This window comes from Oxyura jamaicensis, chromosome 2 (genome assembly GCF_011077185.1).
Source record: "Oxyura jamaicensis isolate SHBP4307 breed ruddy duck chromosome 2, BPBGC_Ojam_1.0, whole genome shotgun sequence".
NCBI lineage: Eukaryota > Metazoa > Chordata > Aves > Anseriformes > Anatidae > Oxyura > Oxyura jamaicensis.
In genome coordinates this window covers 86,779,437-86,801,548 of record NC_048894.1, presented here as the reverse complement: position 1 = coordinate 86,801,548, position 22,112 = coordinate 86,779,437, and the positions used below count along the sequence as shown (strand labels likewise).

Here is a 22,112-nt window from a genome sequence, read left to right as displayed (position 1 = left end):
CAAGTTGGCCTTCACAATCCAATGTAGAAGTGTCCTGATACTCTCCCCTCAATTCCACAAAATCCAGCTGGGCTTTTGGCACTAGCTTAAGCATTTTTGCCTGCTGGTATCACCATTTTGAAATACCTTGGTAATTGCTTCATACTTTACTAGGCAAGATAAAACTATAGGACTTACAACATCACTGTATTCTGTTGTTTACCTAGGAGGCAATATGTGCATTTTTCAAGGGTGCATTAAGGTCAAAGGAGGTGATTCTCCCCCTCTACTCTGCTCTTGAGCCCTCCCACCCCCCCACCTCCACCCCCTTTCCCCGGAGCACTGCATTCAGCTCTGGGATCCCCAGCAGAAGAAGGACATGGATGTATTTAAATGAGTCCGGAAGATGAAGATGATTAGTCTAGAAGAAGGCCACAAACATGATCAGAGGACTGGAGCACCTCTCCCATGAAGACAGGCTGAGGGAGTTGGGGATATTCAGCTTGGAGAAGAGAAGGCTCTGGGGAGACCTTACAGTGGCCTTCAAGTACCTAAAAGGGGGCCTACAGGAAAGCTGGGCAGGGACTCTGTGCCAGGGAGTAGAGTGATATTACAAGGGGTAATGGCTTTACATTAAAAGACAGTAGGTTTTTATTAGATATAGGGAGGAAATTCTTCACTCAGAGGATGCCAAAGCACTGGAGCAGGCTGCCCAGAGAAGCTGTGGATGCCCCATCCCTGGAGGTGTTCAAGGCCAGGCTGGATGGGGCTTTGGGCAACCTGGTCATGGGACGTGCCCCTGCCCATGGCTGGGGGTTGTATCTGGGTGATCTTTAAGGTCCCTTACAACATAAACCATTCTATGGTTCTATGATTTTTCATGAATGCATATTTATCGCAACCTAACCCAAAGAAAATACTGGACTCTTACACATGAAAAAAAAAAGAAAAAAAAATGAAAAAAAAATTAGAATCGCAGAATTATAGAATATCCTGAGTTGGAAGGGACTCACAAAGATCATCAAGGCCAGCTCCTGGCTCCACACAGGACCACCCAAAAATCAAACCATATGTCTGAGAGCGTTGTTCAAACACTTCTTGTACTCTGACAGGCTTTGTGCCATGAACACATCCACTGTTTACACATCCACTGGTACTGTATCCAGAGGCCTTGTGGAAGTAAGATGACTATCAAATGCTACTGATTGATATTTTCAAGCACTAGCTTTGTAGGATGCCCTTCCTCACAATTCTGGCAGATAGCCTCCCCATGAGTTTGTTATTTTGCCCCAAATATATTCTGAAATTTTATGTTAAGCCCTCAAATTTTAGTAAAGGTTTTGAGCTTTCACAGAGGTACACCACATTCAGCATATTCCTCAAATATTTTTTCTGCAATATTGAAAGTATATTTCAAACAGTATGTGAGCCATGACATGAATTTAATGGAAAATGTGTAGTGTTTTTTTTTGTTTGTTCGTTTTTGCATTGTATGTGGTATAATCAATATGGGAATAGCAACTGCTGTATTCCTCAGGTTTAGGTCCTTTTGGACCACTTTATTCATCTCTAGCTCAGTTGTTGGTATTAGTTATAGTCAGAGAACAGTCACTAACATCTTTAAAAGTTACGTATTTCTTGCATAACTGGAACCTCACCTAATAATTCCATCTAACTCTAGATGGTGAAGCACACGTGCTAAGAATAGGAAATACTCTTACACTCAGAGAAGGGATCTTGTAACAAGTTTGGATGGGAAATTACTTTAGATAATGTTAAGGCTTGATTTCTTTATAAAAGAAGCAACCAGTCATAACAAATTATTTTCAAGTTCTATTGTTTTAGTATATACAATTGCAAGAAGGAAACAGAATGTTCTTTTTTTTTTTTTTTTGCTATTTATGTTTAGCCTCGTAGGTTTAACAGGGTTGGCTTTAAAGAACTACTTTTACAATTTTTACAACCTGTTCTTTAACTAGCTTTTCATCTTCTTTATGGGTTTTGTGAAGTATGCTGCACTTAGCTGACAGTATGATAAAAGCATTTTTTGTGTGTATTTGACCAAACTTTCATTATTACACTTATGTTCTAACTGTTTTCTAGCCTTTTCTTTAGCAGTAGTACTTTGTTCATCCATACATCTATGTAATGTTCCTAGAAGGTTCAACTAAATAAGAAGCATATAGCTCATTTATGTTGGCTTCTATTAAGGACTCTTTCTTCTTTGTAAAGCTGCAATTTATCTTTGAGGAATTTGATCATGGCAGAATAATATCCTTCACTCACCTGGTACTCAGTGAAGGTTGACTAGTGATCTCTGTCATTTCAAGTGGAAAAACACATTTCTTTCTGCCTTGATTCTCAAGGTTTCCTAGGCTTATCATCTAAATCACCAGCCCATCCATTTTTGTCCTCAAATAAAATGACCTTTCTGCCTGGAGAGACAGGAGTGAATGTGGAAGCTACAAAATGCTATTAAATAGCTGCTAAAGTCATAGCTTGTGCTTGGGAAGTGCTGGGGAAGTTGCTGCCTGTCTCCTAGATGGTTCTTCATAGCTACTGAATTTTGGAGAGAGGATGGTCAGATTTAAATTTTTAGTCCCAACTTTGATTGATAATTTTCTCTTTGTAAGGTAGTATCCTGAGGAATCAAGATACAGTATTAATTGCTTACATGTCCTTAGTTATTCTAAAAGGCAGCACAGAAGAATGTGTTTTTTTTTCTAACTGCTTATTTGCCAATTACCCCAAACAGGCATGGAGAAGAATGCAGAATTAGGTAGCTGTCATCTATGTAATTCCTCATCTGCAAAACCAAAGCCTGATGAATCTGTTTCACGAAACAGAGTTTCCCATCCATGTTCAGCTGAGTATTGGGCCTTCTGCTTCTATAAGCATTAAAAATAATATTAAATCCAACTTCAGTTAATTGTAGTCTCTTTCTAACAATTGGCAGACAGTATCTTCATCAGGAGAGGTGCCCTATCTTAATATGGGGTAACATTATTAATTTGGGGAAAAGTTTTTCAAAGAAGCTCTAAAATGTTGCTGTAACCATTTCTGAATGTTTTGCCTGGTGCTCTTTCCTGGAGGGAAGGCTAATTTTTCAAATTCCATGAAGTTTTGGCCAACATTCTTTGCCATTAATTCTAGCCAGGTTTATCTAGATTGGCCTCACTGGCTTTAGTCATGCACTCTATCCAATCGATATTTAATGTAAAATAGAAAAACAAAACATGGTAGCAGGTACCAAAACCAGGACACCTTTCCTTTCCCACCCTCTGCCCCCTCCACCTTACGGAATCTGTTTGCTAGGAAGCTGCAGCTCATCTTGGTTAACGCGCTCTATTTCCAGTTCTGTTACTACCAAGTTTTGCTGTGTGCAGGACGCAAAGAACGGGTGGAGAGCATCTGAATGTCATGTGGTGTAGTGGTTAGAGCATTGTCCTGGAAGGTGGGAACTGAATGTCCGTGTTTTATAAACTTAAGCCCTTCCTGAGGGCTTTTAAAAAAGGAAGGCTAAGTGAGGGAGGCTCTATTCAGGTACTGTTCTCTGTAAAAATCATTTATCCTAAGAGTTTTCACTCAGCCTATGAAAAGACATATCCATATACAAATGAATGTCTTTCCTCTGAACTCTGATAATAGCTTTGAGCAGTGTGAAGCTACTATTTATTTAATTAAATCTCCCACAACAAATGCATTTTAGGGGTTCATTATCCCTTTGGATTAAAGGGGAGATGATGATGATGATTATTATTATTTAGACCTTTGTAATACTAGAAAACCACTGGGCAATTCTGTATATTAGATATCTTCAGCTATGTGGAGTATCAGGATGGACAGAGCAGAGAAGCAATGTGAGGGAAGACTGAGGAATGCCAACAGCATGCTATGTGTAGGCAGCTTCCATTACCCTCTGCCTCAGCTGCACTTGGTTCTGTCTAGTGTTGCCAGTACCTTTCAAATACAAAAATTCAACAGATTTTCCTACTTTTTTTTTTTTTTAATTATTCTTCCGGTGAAAGGAAATAGAGCTAAGTTCCAATAATCAACAGAAAATATTATGCAATGAAGTGAAACCTAAGTCAGTTGTAATAAAATTTTCCGTATTTTAAAAAGCAGTATAAACAGTAATGAAGTTTTGGCTGGCCAACCAACGTGTCGCAATTATTGGAAGCAGAGGTGTTACAGATCTTCAGAAGTATGTCTAAGAAGTCCAGTAGGCATAAATAGAGTATGTTATGATCTCTTACCATCATACAAGCAGACCTTCAATTTTGGTTCTTCTCTCACAAGTCCTGAAACATCAGTTTAAGAGAAAAATGAAAGAAATGAGAGTATTTATTACCTACATGTACAAAGTGGAGTTTTTAACCATGCAATGGGTTAAGCCTAACGTCGCATGTAGTGTCATATTGTGTGTTGCTCACCAATTCCCTTCTACCAGAACCATCAAATGAAGCAAACTGGTAGTCCTGCTGTGACCTATCTCTGAGGTTCTTGCCCCATTCCTTCTGAGTGCATTGCTACACCTCTTCTGGTCTGCCTTTCAATCTCCTCACTATAAATACATGTTATAAATATCTTGGTGATGCTGTGTGCTAAAGAAATTAGCAATTAGCATATGGCAATCACTTTTTGTTTTGTTTTGTTACTGGTAACTTAAGAAAAAAACACACATCCTTTACTGTGTATATTTTTCAATTTTCCTAGATTTCACAAGGAGCATCCCTAAATGATTTACAGAAAAAGAAGAGGCGTGCACCTCTTCCACCAGCTCTGTCTGCTCCACCCACTCCTGCCATGCCGAACAGGACAGAAGAGGTGGAAGACAAGAGGAAGAGCACAATGGGTGAGAGATGCTGTTTTCTCCTGTGTAATTCCATGCATGTGCTTTCAACACTCACTGTTCAAAGTTTCTTTAATTCTGTTATGCTGTGAGTTGGGAACTTTTGTAACTTGGCTGGGGGGGAGAATGCGTTTACATTGCAGAATGAAAGTCTGGAAATAAGTGTTTCTATATTACCTCATTTTAATGGCACCATTCAGAGGACCAGAAAACAGTAAAATTCTGATGACACTTGTCAGATGATTGGAATGTTTTGTATGAGTTAGATATTCAGAAGCACTAGCCCTGGGCCTATTCTGTGCCTCAAAGGTCATGGTCATTTTGCTAGTAAAAAGAAAGCGAAGAAATAGACAAGGCAATACTGAATACATCTGAAGCCATGGGGTCTACTAGAACTGAGGTACAATTAAGCTAGTTCAGGTTCTCCTCATGTTCCTAAAGCCTGAAGACATTTTCTTTTCCTGTAGGCCTCCAAAAGTTTGACATCAAGTCGGTTGATGGTCAGTTGATGTTTTTATCTTGAATTTGTTCCTAAATTAATCTCTCCCGAATGTTTAGCTAGAAGAAGAGAACTGGTTCTCTTAAAGGAATTCCATACATAGCTGGAGATGATGAGGGAACTGTAGTCTTCAGCAATATGTGATACACCTTTACTCTTACGTAGGAAAACTGAAAAATGTTCTCCCAAACCTCTGTCATTATCTGACTACTAGCTCATTCAGGTTGGTGGGAGCTTTGTCCAAGTGAGGACCCCAAGATTATGTTTTAGCAAACAAAGTGTTTTTATGATGGGTAAAGATATGAGATAATAACCCCACATATTGAAACGTTTTTTTCAGTACATTAAGAGAAGCATTCAAGTGCTGTAATGCACTCAATGCACTTCAGTTCATGTCTTTGACCTCATGTTCCATAAAGTGCCTAAGACATACAGATATGACATCCTGTCATACATAATTGCTTACATTATGAATGCCTCACAGTTTAGAAAGAAACCTCTTGGCTTTATTCCAACATTTATTTACAGTAAATGCTTCACATTTAATGCCTCAGCATTTATGTAGCAGCAGGAGTCCATTATCTTGTGACATGCTCGACTCCATTGACATCTCTTATTTAAGCCCTCCAAGGGGAATGTTATCACTGTGCCGTATAATACAGGGTTTTTCAGCAAATTGGCTTACTTTTAACTATTGCTGATGCTACAGCCTGAAACTCCTCATGCCTTGCCCTGTTGCAAGTCACTTATTGATGACATTTGGTGCTTTAACTTTTTGTAAGTGTTAATTTTATTTTGTATCAGTGCTCATAACATTACAGCTGAAATAAAGCAGAGCATAACCACTTCTAGTCCATTCAGTGCTGTGTACATAAGTGCTTGCTGGCCAGACTCTGTTATGTAGGGTTCTGTAGTATCGTTTACTTTAATGGAGCCTTATTAATTTACACCAACAAAGAACTCGTCCCACAGTAGCCCGATCCTCAGTGCTTTTCATTTTCTGATACTTTCTTGAATGAATACGTTCATTAACAAGAAAAAAATGTTACAGTGAGGGGAGGTTGGTAAAACAGCCTCTCTTTGAGGCCCTTGCAAGAAAATGATGAGAAAGCACAGATGGCTCTGAAAGCAGGAGAGAAAAGCTGTGAAAAAAGCAAGACAGTAGTGAGGGGGGGAAAGTGCTGCAAGAAACAGGCAGCCTCATGATGAAAAAAAGGATTAAAGCTACCTGTATATCTCCCAAGTTAGCCACATGAATCCAAGCAAAAGATCAATCAAAAATATCCTCAAACTGGCGAATGGGGCACATTCAATACTGAACCACTTACCCCAAAGCATTGTGCCCAATGTCCTCACAGCAGTTAAAATAAAAAAAGTCTGCACATTTGCCAGCATTTAATGGTCTTCAATCTCTACAAGCTAGTGACTCCTAAGTAACAAATCAGAATGGCTTAATCTTTTTTTCCTGCCTCTTGGTGCTACTCCCCTTCTCAGCACCACCAGAGCACGAGCCTGAGCCTAGAAGCGATGAGAATGGAGCAGAGCAGAGGTCCATCCCAGCCAGCATCCATCTTCAACAGTGACCAATAGCAGATGCCTAGGGCTGGGCATGAGAGCAGAACAAGCAGGCAGTTCTGCTTCCTCAGCTGACTTGCTGAATTGCGATAGCTTTAGGTCTGTACACCACAAACTGGTAGCACTTTTCGACATTGAAAATGGTTAATGCAGCATAGTCCAACGGTGCACGTATTTATGTAGACATTGCACATATCATTGAAATGAGCCCCCAGAAAATTATGAGCATTTCCTTTGATAGCTTAAAACAGTTTTATAAAGAATGACTTATTCAGCTGCTTCCTCGTAATGTCTAAATAATACAAAAACTACTTACAAAAAGAAAAACCCGTCAACATACCTACTTAAAAATATTGATCTGAGGCATTCTCCTTTTTCTCTTAGAGAGAGGGGGAAATGGTTATATAACGTATCCTAAAGGTCAACAAATTCATGCAGTTTGGCACTTACCGAAAATAAAACATTTTTCTCTTGCTTTTATTTTCTTACGTACCATTTTTCACTTTTCTTTTTTTGAAATTTTGTCCTTCCCTTTACTTGGAATAACACCCATGAAGATTTCAGCTGTTAGCTGTGATGTACATGTATGTGCTTAGCCTAATTCTGGTCCCATTGCCGTTGATTTGAGAGAGACCAGGCTTTTCCTTCTCCCTCAATTGCTTGGGGCTAAATAAGAGCAGTATTAGATCCAGAGAGACTTTGGTTGTGGGTGAGGGAAAATCAACGTGTGTTTTTAAAAGTAAGAGCAAACATAGCAATCGTTGTCTTGACACTGAAGTTAACTAGTCGATTGATCCCCCTGTAGGTGATGGACGGCAGGTGCCACAAAAGCCTCCTAGAGGCACCACTCGGGGTCCACCCGAGTTAGTGATCCCCCCACCCCCACCTTACCCTCCTCCTGACAGAGACATTATGGATCCAGCAGTCTGTTACAGAGAAGCAGATGTTACAGCACCAACAAACCTGGTACCTAAACGTATGTTTCAAAATACATGTATATGCGTTTCATCTCTGTTGATGGTTATTCTCAGGGGTAGCTTTTCCAGACTTTCCTCTCTGCTCTCTGGACATACGTGTCTGTTTTTTCCCTTTTTTTTCCAGGCTGTTGTCTTTCAAAATGCCCAATGCAGTGTAACTAATTAATGTAAAGTAAATGAAGCACTTGTTTGGAGACAGGTTTGCTGGAGATACCTGGCCATTCTCTGGAAGCATTTAAAAGCAACCATCAAAACGTGACTTCACCCAGCTGGAAGCAAAAATTAATTGCCTTGTATTAATTCTCCATCTTTGATTTTCTGTACTAACATTTTTTCTCTCTCCAGAGACAAATTCCTTTGAGAGTCAATAGGTCTATCAGTCTAGGTTGAAAACTCCAGGGTGTCTCCTCCCTTCAGGAAAATGAAGCCATTTATACAAGCTGTATATTGTTAAAGGCCTTCCTGTCCTAATGGATACATCTTCCCTTGACATCTCTGGATAATCCTTTGTGTGCTCTTCCCCTCAGGGCATAACTGTTATCAGACAAAAAAATGCAATAGTTTCCACATCCATGTGTATTTGTGAAAAGCATGTTTTCATGCTTTTTCACGCTTATCCATTGACTGTCTTTAAGTCTTTGTACATGATCCAAGTCTTTGATCATGTAGTGTATTCTCTGTGGGCTTGACCTGCACACCCATGGAGATCCTGTAAAGGCAGCAGAGCTCTACACATTATGGCATCTCATGGACAGACTTCTTTGAAGGTTAGGAGTCTGTCTCCTAACTGTGGAATAGAGAAATGCCTCCATTAGCCACTAATTTGACAAAGATATTTTTCCATGGCATTTTCTTTAACAAAATTATTCTGCAGGTAGCAGTTACACTGATACATTAATGTCAGTGGTTTTGCTGTTCAGTGCCAACTAAATCTAAAGTATTATTTACTATTTTTCAAATCCATGCTAAGGAAATACAGATTGATGAGCTTTATAGCGGGGAGAGGAAAAAAAAAAAAAAAAAGGAGATCCATACATCCATATTAACAGAAAACTTGAATCTTATTGAGGTTTAACCCTAATTCATTTCTTTACTAACATATGCACAGAAACCGTATCATACTTGAAATCTTTTTTTTTTTTTTTTTTTTTTTTTTTACTAGATACCATCAGTTTGCCTACAATATTTTCTTTATTAAAAGTCTGTTGTGGCCTTCTTTGCATTAATATTTCTGCTTCATTTGAGTTTCTAACACTCCAATATTTTGCAATGCTTTCCTGATCTACCTTGGTGATCAAATACACTTTAATCAATGCAGCTCTGATGTTATCCGCCCGATCACTTGCTCTTAAACAAACACAATATCGCAGCCAAAATGATTTGATTAAGCTTGTACATGGAAACATAACGTGAGCTTTTATTATCCTCAGTTTACTAAGAGCAAAGCACTAGTGCTTAGTGGTTATTTATGTTAGACTTAAAGCATCAGTGCTGGAGAGGGACAAGTTTAGCTTTATAATTACACTGTGCGCTACCTAGATATAGTCATGTATAGATTTACAGGAGAGAAACGTGTGTGGATGTACCCATGAGAGAAGGCAGCACACACGACATATGCTAATTATATTGCCTAATGCCATTCTGAAAGGTGCTTAGATACCGTAGCGACTGAGTGGTATAGGAACGGAGTTTTGCAATGACGGTTTTTATTGCCTGAGAATGCCTCAAGCAGTGCAAATAGGACTTTGGCGGTAGATTCAAAGGACAACAAAGTTCTCAATCTTCCTGACTCTAACCTCAGTAAGTGTTTTCTCATAGAACAAGGTGGGAAGGCGGATAAGCTACTGATGCCAGATATTGATGAAAGGCATATTTGTTCTGAAATCACTCTCAAAACAGCTTTCTTTGATGATGATTGTGGTCTCCTTTTGCTGAGTGGGTGACTGTCAGCAGCAGTTTGACAAGATGTGATTCCCATTCAGAAATTATAATTCTGTGATCGTGTGGAGTTTAAATTCTTGCTCCTTATGATCTGCCATGGTTTTTTGAGGCGCTGTGCCCCACTCCTTGTTCCTTCCCAGCAAACGCACAGTCATCCCATTGTGCTCTGAGAAACCCATAGTGAGGAATTTTCATTTCATAGGGGATGGTGGTAATCACTCTTCACAGAGTTTTCCAAACTTAGGTAGAGTGTAAGTCATTCATGAATAGGGCTTTTAGTAAGATATTTGGGCTTTTCTGGCTCTAATGGTAAGAGTCTCCCACAAACAAGAGTGCAATTGTTCCTTCTGGTTTTTGCTCTTTAATCTTTTTATTCTCATCACATGGGCTTTCCTGTCAATTTTTGGTCTGGTAGACCCTTAGTTGCATATCGTGTGCATGTCGAAAATGATATGTTTATGAGATCCTTTCTCTTTGCTTATTTTACTAATCAGATTGTTCATGGCCTGTGATTGTAAGATTGAGTGTGCTTTGGTGATACAGAAATGGAGATTAACACCTCTCTGGCATGGCTTTGGTTATTGGCATTTAGCTCTGGAGTTCTCAATAAACAACTCAATAGCAAGCTCTGTACTACTCATATCAGGTAAAGAATCCATATATTGAAAGATTGCTGTACCTGGAGCTACAGCTAAAACATATTGCCTTGGAGTGTTTTCAAGTAGATCAGAGAATCAGGCAGAACAGTTTGGGTTGGAAATGACCTTTAAAGATCATGTAACCCAACACCCCTGCCATGGGGGTCATTAGCTTAAATTCAGTACTCCTGTGAACCTCTTTGATTAGCCATTTTTATTTGTCTTGTTACGAACTATCATCTAGAAATCCAGTAAAAAATTAAAAAGAAGGTTAAAAAATAAAAGTTCACTTTCTTGTAGAGTGGGATCCTGAACTTAAATTCTTCACTCTTAAAATGAATAAGGTCCTAATGAACTTCTGTCTTTAAAAGTGAGATCATTATTTGAATTTGTATTTTTTAATTTAGTTCAAAATAATCAATCATCACTTAGTCAGAAAGTTTTAGAGGGATGAATGATTAGTAGAAGAAGTATTTCCCAATTATTTTATATGGACAACAGGTATTCTACTAGTTGACGGGTAGTAATAAGTTCATTTTAAGAAATAGAGTAGAAAGGAGCCTTGTCCCCATGTTTAATTTTTAATGTTTTCTGTGATATCCTTGGGTAATATAAGCTGATATCCTTGGGTAATATAAGCCACTTGACAAAAGCTGTGACAGTTTCACAAGCAATTTAGCCATATTTCTTTAGTCACCTTAGATTTATTTCACAGTGATTAGGGATAGTTCCTAAGGATTGGACTTTGTTAACTTTAAGGAAGGACAGGTAGAGAAACCCCTAGAGAGAAAACAACATTTTCTTACATGTGCTTCTAAATTAATTGAGAACTGTGGACTGCTCAGTAGGTAACTTTGCTGGCCTATTATAATGCAGTACTGCAAAAGGAGTCTTTCAGTTTTTTCCAGCCTTTTCTTTTTTAAAGATGGTCTTTAAGGCAAGAAAATCTGTAAGGGTGACTTAGGAGGCTTATACCACCATCACTCTTTTCCAGCCTGATCTGAGGATAAAGAACAAAGTTGAATCTCCAACATCTTCCATCTTGTACCTTCTAGAAAATTAAAATTCAGTCCAAGTTAAGCAGAGCTCATAGACATGCTGCCTATCAGTGTTGTGCTGTTGGGATCAAGTTAGCTTATACATAAACCCTGGGGAGTTAGTCTCAGAACATCTGTGGGATTTTGAATTTCAGTATGTGTGCACCTAACTACACCTCCTTTGGGCATCTGATTCTTGAAGGTTGCTGAGCATGCTAGCTATTCTGTTGTCTTATGTACACAATATTTATAATTTATCATTTTACTCTTTTTCCCCCAACAGTTTATTGTTGTGCATCATTCCCTTCATACACCAAGCGCGTCTGACAGACCCTGCCTCTTCCTATGACCTTCATACCTCTGAACCTCCTGTTGCTTCTGCTACCCTGATTCTTCTGTTGCCTTTCTTCTTTCCCTGCTGGAAAAGAACCTTCTTTCTTTCTGACTGAGATTTCAGCTTCCTTTCTTTTTGAACTTGCACATTCTCTTTTAATTACTATTGATTATTTTTGGCTGTTGTTCCTACTCATTTGTGAGATGTACGCTCCAGAACTGAATGCTGTGTTATATAAATCTATATATCAGCCTCAGAAAGATTATCCATACATTTGTCTGTTCTTTTTCAAAAGATTGTCTTTATTTTGAGCCATGGTTTGATTTGATTTGTTGTTTCAAATAGTGTGTGCATGGGGGAGGGAAAAGTGGCTTACTTTCAATACCATCTAAAGATTTCATGAAAACTTTCTAAAAACATTTTTCTTTCCCCTACTAGCCTAGGTATAACATTTTACATTCTCAAATTTATCCTATTTTTCCTCCATAGCGTATGTTTTGTTCCTTTGGAACAAAAGTAGAACTGGGCATGGCCTAGGCAAGTTGAAGTACAGGATTCTTTCTATATCTTGGCTATCAGTCAAGGTGCCAAGAAAAAAAAAAAAAAAGATCAGTCAGATTAAAAGGGGCCTAAAAGGGATACTAAGAATCAGTACCAAATGCACTGATTCATAGGCTTTACTTCTGCTTTCATCCTGATGCTTAGTATGATTAATTTTATCTTGATGTTGGAGACATCCTATGGAAATCAAGGTGTGTGTTCTATTTCTGTAACAAAAGATGCAAACACCGTTTGCTCATGATAAATCTCGTTCCACAAGTCCCCTTTTTACAGTTGTAATAGGAATACTCCGTAAGTTATAATTATATCAGCTATAGGACTGTACTTAAGGAAAACTTCTTTTCACTGAAGAAAGTTCTTCGTGTGAACAGCCCATAAGGCATGTATTTTTAATCATTCTGAATTATAAACATAGGTTTTATGAGCTGCAATGGTGCACACACCCAGAACTATTCTGACCTCACATGTACCGTGATTTAAGACATTTATGTTACTTAAATTAGTGAGTTGCAATACATAACTATAATTTAAATGATGAAAAATTATTGTTTTACCCTCAAGCAAACAATCATGTTCATCTTGAATCCTTTCCAGGTAGGCAAAATGGAGAATAAGAAAACAAAGCATTCCTACAGATAATATGAAACATGACTAAAAAGAGTTCTGATGGTTTTTAATACAAATATGACATGTAGTTAATAAGTTCTAAGTGATGCCTCAGAAAGTATACTTAATACCCTAAGGTATTCTAATAAAAGTGGAGTGGAATTGAACTCTCGATGCTGCCAGGTACTTTGTAATAGCTTCTTAAGACAGGACAATGGTTTAATTGTAAGTCTTCTCTCATAAAAAAATAAAAAATAAAGAAACAACTAGTAGATATTCACAATGTGAAGATTAAGAAGCTAATTTACCCCTTCTCATTACTCTATTTACATCCTATTTGTAACTCCACAGAGTTACATGCCCCATGGAGTTAAGACTAGCATAAAAATGGAGTCATGAAGTGGTGAAACAAAGGGGTTTATATTGAGCACAGTGTAGAAGTACAGTGTAAAAGCAGTTTTGTGCTTAGTGGAAGCTTAAGATTTCAAGTAAATTACATTTTTGATGAAAAAAAATTCCTTGCCATGAAAGAATATAATTCTGACCCTCTCCATATATCTGACAGTTTGCTGTGAGAAGCTGTTTCCGTGTGGTCTGCTGAAACTTGAAAAAGCTCTAGGTGAAAACAAAAAAAAATCATGACTCATCCTTAATATACTTGCTTTTTGTATTAAAATGCAACATTTGCCCTTAAAAAAAAAAGTTTGTGGAAATCGATATTGTCTGTCAAATTTCTATGTAAAATATTTTAATGACCCATTTTAGTTAGCTAGCTGTCTTCCTGATTTTTTTAAAAAGAAAATCCATGCTTTTGCTAGCTCATATCCTTTGTTTCTTAAATTTTCTAACTGCCAGGTACATATATATGTAGTATTGAACAACACTTAAAAATTAAACAGTACTGTATCTTTACAAGAAATCATTTTAGTTATAAGAAATTATGCTTATGCTCTATCATTAACATGTTTAAAACCTCCCATTAGTATATACAGTGTGGGAAAGAACTTCCAATGACACTCATTAAATCCAAATCTATTCAATGGAATTGCATAGATATGCCATTTCACAACTGTAAATTCATTAATTACGTGTGTACAAGAGGGTAGAGTATTCAAGCAAAGCGTGACCATGGGAATGTGAACTTGATGGATGTTGGTTCGCAGCACCATCTCAGCACCGAGGTGCGCTAGGGGAATCCCCACTTGCTCTGGGCTTTGAAGCAGGGTTCCTGAAGTCACCTCAGTTCTGCTCCTGGAAGAGAATGAGGGTGTTTCTGTCATTTTCAGTGGCAGGAAGAAATACTGGTTTAGGTCAGTTTGATGGAACATGAAGTTAGCAGTGATATAAATGCATGGTGGCTGTTGCATGTTTTACTCCTTTCATTTTATTCGTAGAGACAATAGAAATTTACTGAGAACGACTGATTGATAATTATTAGAATTATAGCATTTTCCAGGTTGGAAAAGACCTCTAAGATCATCTAGTCCAACCTTTAACCTAGTGCTAAACTGCTATGCTATACTTTTCCACCAAAATGGTCTTACCGGAGTTAGAAAGAAAATGCATTTAAGTTATTCAGCATTTTTCTGCACTACCAAACAACACTGCTGAAATACTCTCCTTCAGAGTAGGATACCTTAGGTGAAAAAGACAAAAAAATAAAAAAACAAACAAACAAACAAAACAACTAGCCATTGGGAAATGCCTCAGGAGGGTAAGTAAATGCAGAGATAGTATAAATGGAGACAATTTCCAGTATTATGACTCCAGTGGCATTGACACCGAATGCCTTTAGGAAATAAGGAAAGATATATAATTTATGATTAGTCCCGTTCTGATGCATGATAAATGTCCTTAAACAGATTAAGCTTCATGATGCACAGATTTTACAGACTGCCCCTCTAAAACTTTTTTTTTAATGTTGACCACCAGAGGGAGCTGACGTTGTCTCATATCTGCAATAGGTAGCGAGTAAGGATAATGCTAAAGGTGAATTTTAAGCTATAGGTGTCACATTTATGCAAAGGCTTTAAGTCTTTAAGAAAGTCATACAATGAAACCTAGCTTGCTGGGTTGTTCTGTTCATCAACTAAGAAGAAAAATAAAGTTATTTTCTATGATTTTAATCAGTTTCATCACAAGTAGGAAAACAAAGATAAATCATATTTGCATGTGATGCTCATGTGATGGCATCTTCCAGACATAAGCTCAAATTTTTACTTTAGGTGTTCTTGCAAAGGGTGTTGGCATGTTATGTTGCCTATTATATTGTACAGATATTGCCTGTGTATCTAGTCTAGCTATGCCCAAGGTGTGGAAATTAGTGCACATAACTGCTGTATGTGCTTAATAACAAGTGCATAGGAATACGTCATGCTTAGTGTTGATATAGAAGGATGTGTTCTGCTAGAAATGTTTATCAGCATGACTTGTAGCATTTTAAAAGTGTGTGCAGATTATTTTAGTATCCATCCTCTCTCACTGACAAGTGACTTTGTTATCAGCAATTCAGTCACTCAGAGACTAAGACTGAAGATTTGAAGACTCTCCAAACACCCTTAAATGTTTTTTCTTTTTGTAATGCTGTCTTCCCCCCCCCCCCCTTTTTTTTTTTTTTGATTGATCTTTGAGGATTTAAATGAATGCAGTCTTTCTCACTGAGCAGCTGGATTTTTTTTCTTTTCCAGTGACAGGGCTGCAGAATACTAAGCTTTGAATTCATTCCATTTTTATCTTTAGAAAATGTGCTACTGATCCAGAATTGAAACTGATTCTGGACAGGTAAAGTGTGGAGAGAATATTTAGAATATTCTAAATATATGAGAAAATAATCTAAATATATGGATGACAGGAGGAAATATTTTTCTTTTTATTTGTTTTTAACTGTAATTATTTGAAGCTGGCCATGGGGTCCAGAGTGCTCAAATAAATGTCAGGGGATGGTGATTAATAGATACCACACCATTTTGACTGGGTGATCTAAATTGCAAAGGCCTAGGATGCATTTATCTATTAGACATGGTCATGCAACCTATCATATGCCCATCATCTGTCCCTGTATTCTGCATATGTAAAGTCAGCTCTGTGGGCATGATTCTCATATTATTTTTATTCTTTACATTTACAACCTCGTTAAGCCCTCCTTATGGTACCATCCCAGTATAAAGTGCCTCAGAGTGAGAGTCGTGCTGTGTGTGCGTCTGTATAAGACAGCAGCCCTGTCTCCCTAACTTGGCTTCCCGTCACCACCATGACTCTCGATATATATTTAGTTCATGCAGTAGGCACCATTTAACTTTCCATACTAAAATACATGTTATTTTAGAAGACAGAATGTAACTTATTCCATCCCTCCAAAATTACAGCCATGTTGTTTTCTAATGTCATTGCAAAACTATGAACTCCCCCCTCAAGGACAGTGAAACAAGCTTGCTGCCACTGTTTACACTTCTTTTTCAGATTATCTCATGTATAGTAGGTAGATAGCCTTCTGTATAGCACCTGCTTGGACACAGAAATCCACTGCTGAAATATGTAAGTTGACACAGTTTATCCCTTGCTTATCCAGAAGAACTTATGCCTAATGAACTCCGCTGTGTTTTTGCTGAGGTGGAGAAGGGGGAAGGCGATCTTCTATTTTTCTGCATAATGATCTGCTTTATTATGAGTCTATTGCATGTTCTTCTGTGATGGTCTGACTGCAGGTGGTGAGTGGCTGTTGAAAGGGTACAGCCCAATAGCAAGCGGGATCTACTCTAGAACTGTATAATATACTGACTAGGCAGTAACTGCAGCATCCTTTATATCCCTTGAATGTTTCTTGAACATGAGAGATTGTTATTTTCCTGTTAAGTTCTAATAAGCAAATCCTAAATTTGGGTTACCAAATCTCTTAATTTTTCTCATGCCTGGAGAAAGCTCTGAAGGAGATGCATTCCTGTGTAAAGGTAACACCAGCTGGAAAGATTGCACTCTGTATTCCTTTACATGTTCACTCAGCTGCCCGCCACATTATTGGAAATAATACCTGTGACTTTGCAGACATCAAGACAGAAGAAAGCCCTAGTCTAATTCTTTTGAATATAACAAAGTATTTTCTGCTTACTTTAAGTAAGGGGTTGGATTCCGGTGAATCAAACAGTCTTTCTAATCTCATTTCCTGATATTTAGCTCTTTGACTGTTTATTTACCTACTTCATAAAGTGTGGAATAAAACTTAGCTTCCCATTTCCCACCCTGACTAAATATAAAGACATTTCTCTTCTTCTAATTCCCTTGCAGCCCAGTTCTGCAATCCAAGTGGTCTGTGGATAAACTGTGAATGTTTATTCTAAGTGAAACCAAATTCCCTGTTTTCTTCTTCCTTAGTCAGAATAAGGGAAGTTTAACTCTGCGAGTCTTACCTTTAATAACTGGGTAGCATCTTAAATGTACTCTGTGGGATTTGTAGAAACCGTCACACCCATACCAGCAGACTTGCACTTTATCACTAATGAGCTGAACTAAACATCTGTGTCCAGCCAGACAGATGCACGTGGTGTGACTGTGTGTGTCTCGGAAATTCAGTCCTGGGTATGAATTTGAAGTTAGGCTTGATTTACACATAATGGGCCAAATCAAACAGGGATGTTGGTGTTGGAAATGGCATGGAAATTTCTAGTGCAAGATCCTACTGATTCAAGTGCAGTCATTACACAGAGAGCTACAGAAAGCAAAGCGTTGAACATTTTGTGTTCTCTCTTCCAGGTAGGTGATAGTACCAAACCAAACTGCTTGTCCATCCTTACAGATGCTCATACTCAGCTTTTCCTATTACCACTTCTAAGACAGTAAACACTCACTAAAATGACTGCCTGCTTTCTTTAAGAAATTGAGAATTCTGGCCATGCACATTCACTTCTGGGTTTTAGGGCCTGAGGGAGCAAAAGGCTGAGAGCAGAGACAGAGCCTCTTTTGTCAGCTCCTTTTGTGGATTCCATAATTGGTTCCTGGCATGGATAAAAGAATTACTTTCCAACGTACTGTACCATAAGCAAAGGTGGGGTGTAATGGAGGACAAAGACCTAAACCAAAAGAAGACAGAGGAAAGAATGAGAAAAGACCATTATGGCTGGCAAATATTTTTATGTGATTAAAAGATGAAAGTGAAGTTGCTAAAAATATATGGTTGCCTCTCATAAACAGTGGTAGGGGAAGATCTACTTACTTGTTAGAGCAAACGACCAATCTATTTTTACTTCAAACATATAATAAAAATTATTATTGATACCTGATTTTAAAAACATGCAGGTTAACAGGTTTTTTTTGTTCTCTCTCTGATTCTTTCCTCTGTTTTCTTACTTGATGAGGTTAAAGAAGGGAAAAATATTTTTTTCACTTTGTAAAAACATGAAAATCAATTAAGAACCATTTCCAACATTTTTTCTCAACTAAGTGAAACTGCAGCCATCTCTATTTGTAAGGTGTTTCTATATGTGAAACAGTACAGACTTGATATAAGAATTCAAGAATTCTTATTCCATGAGAATTACAAAGAATTACATAAGAAATGCAGGGAAATAAAATAAATAAATAAATAAATTACTAGCAAAACTTCTGAGTTCAAGATAAGAATTTTCTGTACCTGACTTATGCTCATAAAAGAAAGGAGCATTTTGGAAGCTATGTAGACTTCTATACTTGGCTTCTACAGAGAAAGCCTAACAGTGGCCTGCTGAGGGCTGTAGAAGAGCCAGCCTGAATCAATTTCTGGTATTACTGGGTGTAGAACTAAATATTTTGGGACGATTGCAAGAATACATTCGTATTTTAGTTTTATTCTGAAAAACTTTTTGTGTACTTGCAGTCCCTCAGATATGTGAAATCAATGGTCAGGAATGACATGATTCTCTTTTACCAGGTAAAACTTACCCTGCTTTCTCCCCAACTAGAGGAATGATTTCTTTTTTTCCCAAAAGTAATTTTATTACAATTAAACACAATACAAATGGACATTTTATTGATTACTTATGATTTAAAAATACACTTTTTCACTTTTATAATCCCCTTCTGCTTTCCTGTGTGAACATGGTGCTGATTAACTGACCAGTCCATTAAAGAAACTTAAAGGTTTAAGTGTCCAAGTTTTCCAAATGAAAACATTTGGTCAAAAGAAAAAAAAAAAAAAAAAAAGAAAAAAAAAAGTGTGCATATATTGTAATTTGCTTGTTTGCTCCACTCCCTTGTGGACATGCCCAGCTTCCTTTGTACCTGGCAGCTTTGCTGTTCTGTATTCACCAAGCTAATCGATGTGATTCAGATGTTCCTCAAATAAAATCATTTGTCTTCAGTCTACTCCTACAAAGGACACAGATTGTACTAAAAAGGCTTTTCTGCACTTGCAGGGTACACAAAATACATGTCACTGTTCATAATACAAGCCTTTGGCAATGCATTGATTGAATTTTTCTACACAAAAAATCCTTGCACAAGGCAACTCCTTGCGGTTTTTCCATGTGGTTAAATGAGTGCCTGTGAGAAAATTAGCAGACTGAAAGCACTGGAGACAGAAGTCTTTAAACTTACTTGCCATGATGTGAAGAGTAATAATGAACCACCATCTCAATTCTTTGCTTCTGTGGTGATAGGGGCCACTCTAAGGTGAGAGGACAATTGTGAGCAATCAGGAGAGTGAAGATATTGTTTTAGTATTACAGTACAAAATGTACTGTACAAACTGGTACAGTAACCAGTCGTGCCTGCTTAAAATTTTTCCAAACACAGTCTTTGTGTGGTGTTTTTAGGAGAAAAATAATAATTGGTTATTTACAAGAGGAGGTGCTTTCTTTTTTTCTGATTCTTTTTGTTTTATTTAGGGATGAGAAAGGGAAAGAAATAGGTGGAGGAGAAAAACTCAGAAGCGTTACCTTCCTGCCTTTTTTTCCAAGACCAAATTGGATGTTAGGATTAGGGGACTTGTCCTTTTTGGCTTTGTCTTCTTCTCTGCCCTCATACCCCATCGAGTAATTCCTTAAGTATTTCTTTTGTACTTCTTCTTTAATGACACAGTTTTCTAGTATATAAAAAACACCACACTCTGGGTTGAAGCTTAGCTATGGTTTGTTGGATCTTTCCCTCAGTATATGGATAGATGGATAGTAGATAGATGCCCTTTCTCTGGTAGATAAAAAGATGTATGATTCTCCTCGCTCTGTCCTTCTACCTCTCGATGAAACTTTTGGAACTGAACTTTAGCACTGTTACCCTTCTTGACTAATTCAGGAGAAACTGGCCAACAGTTCAGAAGTTACTAGAGGGTTTCATCATAAACCTACAGCAGCGTGAATTTTCTCAACCTAATTTCTGTAGGAACTGAGGTTGAAAAGAAAAAAAACTCAAAGAGATTTCCAAATTTCATATTAAAAGATGACCCTTAATGCTGATCCTGGTCAGAATTAGGCCCATTAACTCAGGTGAAGAATTCCCCACATTAGCATGTCTGTTTTGAGGATATGGTCATAGTAAACCTTCAAATTCTAGAAATGGCCCTGCTCCAGGAAAGCACTTAAGCATGCTTAATCGGGTACCCCATTATACAGCATACACATTATTATTGAACGAACTGTGTAAATGAAAGCCTTAAAATGCTTCACATGAATAAAAATGCAGACAAATTTTCCCTGTGGGAATTCCTCCCATGCAGGAGATATCTGCAGCTTTGCATTTTAATCAGTGAGTGGCCCGATCCGGCTCCCACTGAAGTCAGTGACAAAACCCACCTGATAAAATGGAAGCAGGGTCTGTTCATAACAGAGCAAAATATGAAAGGGGAAAGTTTATTCCAAGTGGGTGCTCAGATGATGACCTATTTCTGAAGAGCTTTTCTTACATAGGGTACTCTTCACAGTAGTGCCAGGGGTGGCACTGCCATTACCTTTTTATTATCCACATGTGAGTACAAAGCACAACACCTAGTTACCACTCTTGCATGTTTACATTTCTTCCTCCTGGTATTTCAAGTTAATAGTGAAAGAAAGCCCCAGGGCAAAGCATGATTGATGAGATAATTGACTTCAGAAGACAGAGTTGAAAGAACAGGCCAAATTCAGCTCTGACTTAAGTATTGCTTTCACTGCTTAAGTCTGAAATGACTTGATCCAGTCCTGTGCTGTCAAAGGTAAGGGCTCTTCAGTGAGCACCATGTTCTCTCCACCTGTCCTATATTCCCTCCTTATTAGGCTCACATTGAGACCTTCAGTGTGCACAGCCAACCAAGATAACCTCGTGGCTAGAGCCTGAGTTGGAGTTCATGCTACCCAGCACTTGATTCCTGTCCTACGCCGTGAAATCTTGGGTATGTCTGTGTTACTGGAAAAGAGGTCTGCCCCTTGTCATCCTTCCATGTAAGCAATGGCCCGTATGGGTTTCTGCAGCATGTCTGTGGCTCTTTGCTGACAGCACAGCCCCAGGGTAGCTGGCAGGGTGTTTCATGGTGAGTGTGCTTGGTTTATGCCACCCTGGTCTTGCTGCCCTTGGTTTGTGCATTGCCCAGCAGGGGAGTCTCGTCAGGGTGACTATAAAACATCCTTTGACAACAGCACGATTGCCCCTGTGGATGGTCTTGTACAAGATCTTCAGGGAGACAAGACACTTACCACACTCTGGTCATTAGTTTTGTTAACTGCAGGAGTAATTCTTCCTCATCAACTGTGGATATGCAGAATAAAATGTGCAATAACTAAACTTAGAAAAGGAGCATGCTTTTCTAGGTTAAAATAGTCATACAATTATAATTGCCAAACTAAGCCACCAGCCCAAGTATATTGAGTAGCCTGTTGGAGTTTGAACTTTGGAGAGGAAAGCAGCTATCCACTGATCAGGTGGTCCAAGAGGAAGAGAGTCAGGAAGCATACATCAAAAGAGGTCAGAGTAGAGCTTTGTGTCTTTATGGCACAGACATGTATGAAAATGTTTTCATATCTAAATTCAGAGCTAGCTGCTGAAAAACTTCTGTGAAGTTATTTATGTTATTGGTGGTTTGGCTGAAGCATATTTTAGCCAATTAAATGGAGTTATTTTGTGCCGTCCTAATTCTAAGTTAGACAGGTGGTTTGTGCATGAAACATTTAATTTTC

At 38.1% G+C, this 22,112-nt stretch overlaps 1 protein-coding gene across 7 annotated transcripts in view; it reads left to right on the top strand.

Annotated features, from left to right (window-relative positions):
* Window positions 1–22,112, top strand: part of COBL (cordon-bleu WH2 repeat protein) — a 154,544-nt gene that overhangs the window by 98,332 nt on the left and 34,100 nt on the right. For 6 of the 7 annotated variants that reach the window (XM_035317840.1, XM_035317844.1, XM_035317843.1 and 3 more), the window contains 2 exons: window positions 4,696–4,834; window positions 7,711–7,881. In XM_035317840.1, the coding sequence (XP_035173731.1) occupies window positions 4,696–4,834; window positions 7,711–7,881 (310 nt within the window). The remainder of the gene's footprint in view (window positions 1–4,695; window positions 4,835–7,710; window positions 7,882–22,112) is intronic. The other variant, XM_035317847.1, reaches the window with a different exon arrangement.